General features: G+C 46.6%; 1 protein-coding gene across 1 annotated transcript; it reads right to left on the bottom strand.

The window, feature by feature from the left end:
* Positions 1-1,604: 1,604 nt before the first annotated feature.
* Positions 1,605-6,479, bottom strand: LOC120903037 (insulin-like growth factor-binding protein complex acid labile subunit). The gene has a single exon (XM_040312221.1). It carries the CDS (start codon positions 5,529-5,531, stop codon positions 3,525-3,527), a length of 2,007 nt encoding a protein of 668 aa, XP_040168155.1. The 5' UTR covers positions 5,532-6,479; the 3' UTR covers positions 1,605-3,524.
* Between the last annotated feature and the right edge of the window lie 340 nt (positions 6,480-6,819).

The raw sequence follows: 6,819 nt of genomic DNA, 5'->3' as shown, positions 1-6,819 counted from the left end.
TGTCAATATATATACAAAAGTTTATGAATCAGCTGATACGCGATGTGGAATTAGCAAATTTAAAATAAACTATTTTTCTGTGTAAACATTTCGATGATACCATTATTTTAATATATGTTCACTCTTTATGATGAATATCTTCGTACCAATTCTTCTCGTATCGGAATCAGTTCCAAGAAATTTGTCATTATATGCTCAAAGAATGTCAAACTATTGGATTTACCATGCAACGAAAACATTGCTCATCATACAACGAATTCTTGATAAGAGTATAAGTTTGCAATTACAAAATAAACATTGAGTGCATAATCAAACAATCTTCTCTTCACCTCACTTCTGCTGTTGTAAGCTGGTTGGTTAACTATTTTAAACATTCATACAGTGCCAAGTAACGTCAGATGAGGCGATGGTTTGGTAGGCACAAAAGCATGATAAAAGAGCAAAAACTGGCGCGAGAATGGCCCTGCTTTGGCAAAACATTTTTGCAAAGATGTTAAATCTTGTTACAAGCTGTAAAATGAAATTGTTATAAAATATATTTTTTGCTAGTTTCTCTAAAAAAAAATCAGTTCGGTTTCGTTCTGTAAGTATTTTCTAACAATAAATTTTGAAAGATACACTTTTTTTGTTAATGTAAATACAGTCTGTTCCCGAGTTACGCGGTTTCTGCGTTCCCGACGAATCCGCGTAACTCGAATATCCGCGTAAGTCGAATTTCACGTTTTTTGACTAAAATACTATTGATTACTCGGAGTTTTTGATTTAATTTAGTTCTTTTATACATTTTATCATTTATTTGAGATAATTCGTGCACAAAATTCTAATATTTTTGGTTTTTAAGCGGTTTCAATTTGTTAGCCAAAATACCATTTATACCTAACTTGAAGCAAATTGTACTGATTTGACATTGAATCTGTCAAATTTAGAAAACCGCGTATCTCCGAATCCGCGTAAGTCGAGAACCGTGTAACTCGAGAACAGACTGTAGTTAAAAATCACATTTTGTGATTTTTTGTAATGTTTTTAAAATACTGCCTATTTTGTTTTCAATATAATTTTTTTTTTATAAGTGGTTTAAAAAAATTAAAAAAAAATTAAATTAAAAAAAACTATATAGCACATCAACAATTCTGAAACATGCATTAAATAGTCCCATTAAACTGCTTTTCAGATAATCTGACGGGGCCCATCATTAGCAGCACCAGGAATGTAGGTACCACCCAAGAAGGAACGACCCAAAATGCAACGAATTAATATCTGTAGGCGCCACTCTCACACACACACACACACACACACACACACACACACACACACACACACACACACACACACACACACACACACACACACACACACACACACAAAAGCTTCATCTCATCACTTAAATCCAGGTGCCGACTCCAACGTATCCTTCCCTTGTTACCATTCCCCGGAGGGTGAGTAATTAAAAAACGAAATGACATCATACTTACAGCTTCCCTGTTGCCGGGACGCATCAGCGTTAATTTTCTTTCATCAATCTGTGCGTTATTTTCTTTCCGTTTACGTTCTGTCATTCCTCCTATTTCTCATTTCCCGTACACGAATGCTCCACAACACGAACGTAACGTTTCATATCTGAAGTTTGATTTGTTTTATTAATTTTCTCTCTTTCTCTCTCCTCCTGCCACCGCTCCGTCTTCCACAAATGTCTTTCGTTGCTTTTCCATCGTTCTTGCATTCATTCTTGCACAATATTCAACATTTTCTCGCACCATACTCATCGCTTACATCACTATACAAGGTATTACTTGAATACGAATACATTGTTTTGTTTATTTTTTTTGTTTCGTTTTTTTTTTGCTTTTATGTTTACTGACTATAACGAACATCGTTCGGTCGTACTGTCGCTGCCAAGCTGCACCGCGCATTGATGCCTGCCAATTGGTGTGATCGTGTTTTGTTGTTGACTTTCTCTTCTTCTTTTTTTTATAAATGTACGAGAGTTTTTTGCTCATTCGCCGTTTCTCTTACTTAGTAATAACATTCTTACTTCGCTTCGATTATGTATTATGCTAAACATTTGTAAAAAAAAGAAGTCATCCAATCTCTCTACCAGTCCGTGCAAAGTTTCGAATGCCGTTTTTGCCGTTAAAATTTACCCGATTCTGAACTATGCCCGCAGTGAGGGGGTCGCGACATCCTGGGTCGCGCCTGATAATCCCTCCCCCTGGTTGGCTTGGGCTAGCTAAATGTTTCTGTGTGTGTGTGTGTGTGTTATACCTTACTGTCTACTACCAAACGTTCCCAACTACACATTTCCTTTTTTTCTTAAGTTTTCACATTCACATCAACGAAGAAAACATGTACAAACGATTAAACGTTAAACCATATACAAACAAAACCCGTTTGCCGTTGACTTTATTTCACTACAGGTTGCAATTTCACGCGTTGATTTTTGCTTTTGATTTTTCCGCTTTTTTTAGAGAAAACAAAAACAACCCATCACTCATACACACACACAGACAGTCCAATCGCTGGTTGAGCCTTTGCTGTCCTAACATTCCTGTAACATTCTGTCTGTTCGACTAACCATTCTACCATTCATTCTCGTTCTCGCTCGTGCTGTGCTTCTACCGCCTGTCTTGCTTTATCAGTATACGTTAAAAAAGTTTATTTACATAATATTTACAACTAACTGAGAAGTTTCCTCACGTCGGAAAGAACTACTAATACCGTGTTACAATGTTACTTTCCCACGCACACATACATATCATTACGCACTGTTGGAAACGGTTGTACTGTTCGATTTGTTTTGCCTGTTTTTTGTGATGCACTGGTTTTAATTTTTTCTTCCCTCATAATTTGACTCACAAATTGCATAAATAAAACGAAAAAAGAGTTCCAAATATATATATATATATATATTAATCAGTACTTTTCATCCACATAGAAAACAGTGTACCGTTTCTGAACGGGAGAGATTGCTTAAGGATGTGTTTCTGTGTGTATGTTTTGTCTTTTGAGACTGTTTGTTTTACGCCCGCATATGACGTCATTAAGTTGATAAATTAAAATTGACTAGAAGAAAATAAATGCGCTGCCCCAATCGATCGAAAATGGGAAAGCTTCCAGCGTGAGAAGAGGGTTCTGTCACGTCCCCGGTCACACAAGGACCTTATTCTAGCGAAGAACGTATTCTCGCGATATGACTGTTGGGTATCTCTTTAAACCAATTTTCGCCTTCCTCGTCCGAATCGTTTTCCCCAAGCTTTCCCAAATATCAACAACGATGCTTATCACTACTAATGTGTCTTGGTGAGTCTTGCGTGAGTGAGTGGTTAAGTGGTGGAAACCTGCTCTATTACGCGAAGCAGCGATTCCAATTGGTTTTTGTGCGTACGGGTTTTTTGTTTACTAAGGTGAGACGGTTAGTAAAATGGTGTGTAAAAGGTGTGTACTAGTGTTGGGTGTGTTGGGTGATACATATTTGCGTGAAATCTACCCCTTGCGCTTCCCTCCTTCCCACTGTTGCTACACCCGCCCTAGGTATCGGACACATTCTTGGGCACTTCGTATATGTGGTGCGCGTACTGCGGCGAGTAGATCGTGGAGGACTGCGTTTGGGCCGATACGCCCGACACGGTCGAACCGCTCGATGACAGTGCGGACGAGGACGTAGAAGAGGAGGTGGTCGAGGACGAGGTGCTCAGCGTACCCTTGGGCGTTTGGGGCAGCGGTGGCTGCTGGTGGTGATGGTGATGGTGAAGCTGCTGCTGCTGCTGAACCTGCGGCTGCTGCTGATGCGGATGTCCGCCGTAAACAGGAGCCACACCAGCCACGATCGAGCTCGGCCCGGACGGCTGCTGGGCATGATGGGCATGCGGTGCATGGTGTTGCTGCAGTGTCGCCGCACCGGACGAAACGGTCGGCCCGCCGCCGTTGCCGTGCGACTGATAGTGCGGGTACGGCAGCGTGTACTGACCGCCGAACGGATGCTGATAGTTCCTGTACGCCGGGTGGTAGTTGTACGTGTAGATGTTGCAGTGCGGCTGATGGTACTCCACCTCGCCGAGCGACTTCTGCACCTCGACGTCCTTCTCCTCGTGCAGCGTGGCGCGCTTGTTGCTGCCGCCCCAGCCGAGCCGGCGCAGCGTGTCGAGGATGCGGTGCCGCAGCCGGTACACAATCAGCACGAGCGTGGTGACGCTCGCCGCCGACGCAACGATGATCGCACCGAAGATGGCCCGCTCCTTCGACTGCAGATGCTGGCAGCCGAGCAGGTCGGGCGTCAGGTCGCGCAGCAGCTCGCCGTGCAGCCGGTCCGGCCCGCTGCACACCAGCTGGGCCGGATCGTCCTGTCCCTCCGAAGCGGGCCGCTGGCGCTGGAGCAGATTGCGCAACCAGAGCACGTTGCAGTCGCAGACGAGCGGGTTCTCGGTGAGATCGAACTCGACCAGATGCTTCCAGGGCAGCAGCTCCTCGTGGAAGGTGGCGATTTTGTTGTCCCGCAGCGACACCTTGCGGATGTGGGGCAGCCCGGCAAAGGCGCCCTCGTCCAGCTCGAGCAGCTCCTTGTTGGAGGCGATCGTAATCGACTCCAGATTCGGGTTGGCCGAGAATGCACCCGACTGTACCTGGCGCAGATTGAGCGCACCGGAGATGTCGATCGATTTCAGGTTGGCAAGTCCAAAGAACGCACCCTCCGGGATGGTTTCGAAGTCGTTCTGCCCGATGGTAAGCTCCTCCAGCCGCTTCAACCCGCTCAGCTGCACCGTGGGCACCTTCAGCAGATGGTTGTCGGAGAGGTCGAGCGAGCGGATGTTCTCCAGCCCGCGGAACGTGTCGCTCGTAATGTTCACCAGCATCGAGCCGTGTATGTCGAGGCGGCGCAGCTGCGCCAGCCCCTCGAACGCACCGGGCAGCACGCGGAACAGCGAGTTCGTGCCGAGGTACAGCTCCGCCAGCCCCTTGAGCGGTGTCAGCGAGAGCGTCGGTATCATGCTGATCGAGTTGTCGTCCAGGTAGAGTACGCGCAGATTGGCCAGCCCATCGAACGCACTCGCGTGCAGCGTAGCGATCCGATTCTGCCCCAAATTTAACTCCTCCAGCTTCGGCAGCGCCTTAAACAGCTCGCTGCCAATCTCGTCTATAAAGTTGCCCCTCAGATTCAGCACCCGCAGCTCGTCCAGCCCGCCGAACGTGCGGTTCGTCACCGCACCGAGCTTGTTGTTGTTCAGGTGCAGCTGCAGCAGCTTCTTCTGGTACATGAAGATGCGCTCCGGGATGTTGAGCAGATGGTTGTAGCTCAGGTCGAGCATCGTCAGCTCGGTGTAGAACTGTATCGACGAGTCGATCGATTTGATGCGATTGAACTTGATCACCAGCCGGCCGATCGAGGGGTTCAGCGCTATCGGCAGCACGTCCAGCTCGCCCTCGCCGCACGTCACGTGCAGCTTCTCGTCGTCGCAGACGCACCGGTTCGGGCAGTACGAGACGGCACCGACCGCGGTCGCCAGCACCAAAAGTCCCACCACCGCTTGACGGCTCATTCTCAATTCGATTTGCCGTTTTTCCTCCGTTCAACTTTGCCCACACACTCACTCACATACACACGCGTGTCTGTACGCCGTCACATGCGGTACACTGTCGAATGCATCCGGGGAACACTTCCGGGTGGCTTCACGGACTAGTAGCAGCGCGAACACACTTCTCCCAGCACAACCGGGCACACTCTGTGGCACACTCCAAGCGCCACCGGAACGGGACTTTTCCCCTGGAGGGGAAAAGCTAATCAACGTGCTCGTCGCCAAAGTTATGGACAGACGTCATACACACTTTTGATAACTAAACACACACACACACACACACACACACAACTTCCCGGCACAAAAGGCACACTTTGAGCAAGAGACACGTAAATTATGCACGTTAGCGCTATTTTGCGCTGATATGTTGCTGTCCCCGCCAAAGGACACTTTTCTCTGGAGAAAGTGTGGAGAGGTGATGAAGATGCCGGCGATGCCCTTAATATTCAGTCTCAATACACACCGGGCTCGACACAATTTCGGGGCCAGGGCGCGTTCCGTAGGGATTGTGAAGAGACTCGAACCTTAGCACAAAATCCTTCCAATAGCACACACGCACACACTACTACACAACTTCGATAAGAAGATACGAAACGGGGACCACACGGGAACGGATAACACAAATTTCCAGTCTTCACGATATGCTCCTGCTCACGCTGATGATGCCTTTTGGCCGTCGTCTTTCACCCAAAATCATCCACTCAACTGTTTTAAGTAATGATTTATGATGTGATTTTGTTTTGTTTTATTTCTTACGCTTGCTTTTTGCATTTGTATCCTTAATACGATTTTAAATAGCCACCGACACCGAAGACGCGAATGGATATTGGTAGAAAACGCGCCCTCGACGAAGTTTACAAACGAAGGTTTTTTGCTTGATAGCGAATGCGCGACGTTTTCTCTTCGGATAGTAATTTTAGACTGTGGGTCACTCAATATAAAACGCTTGCTTATATCGGTTTTCCTGGTTTTCCGACACGACCCGGTGTCTCTCGACGCTTACACACACGAGGAACTCATTCTCGCGCTCTCGTAGCTAACAATTCAATGCTGAGAAGATCTCACAGCATAAAAGAGATGCAGAGAGATACTCACTGAGCATAAATTCTACCCTCTCCCTCTCTGCTTTTATGCTGCCAGCATAGATCTCTTCCCATTCTACTGTCTCAACCAGGGTTGCTTTGGAAGAGCATGTGTAAACAAAAACCACTCACTGCGAATTGTGAGCAAAACTGTTCCATCTCTTCGCTCG

The sequence above is a fragment of the Anopheles arabiensis genome, chromosome 3 (assembly GCF_016920715.1).
Source record: "Anopheles arabiensis isolate DONGOLA chromosome 3, AaraD3, whole genome shotgun sequence".
Lineage (NCBI taxonomy): Eukaryota > Metazoa > Arthropoda > Insecta > Diptera > Culicidae > Anopheles > Anopheles arabiensis.
Note: the sequence above shows the minus strand (reverse complement) of the source record. Positions and strands in the feature narration are given on the sequence as shown.

Excerpts from the sequence above, each read along its gene's own strand:
- LOC120903037 (XM_040312221.1), bottom strand. The coding sequence starts at position 5,531 with ATGAGCCGTCAAGCGGTGGTGGGACTTTTGGTGCTGGCGACCGCGGTC.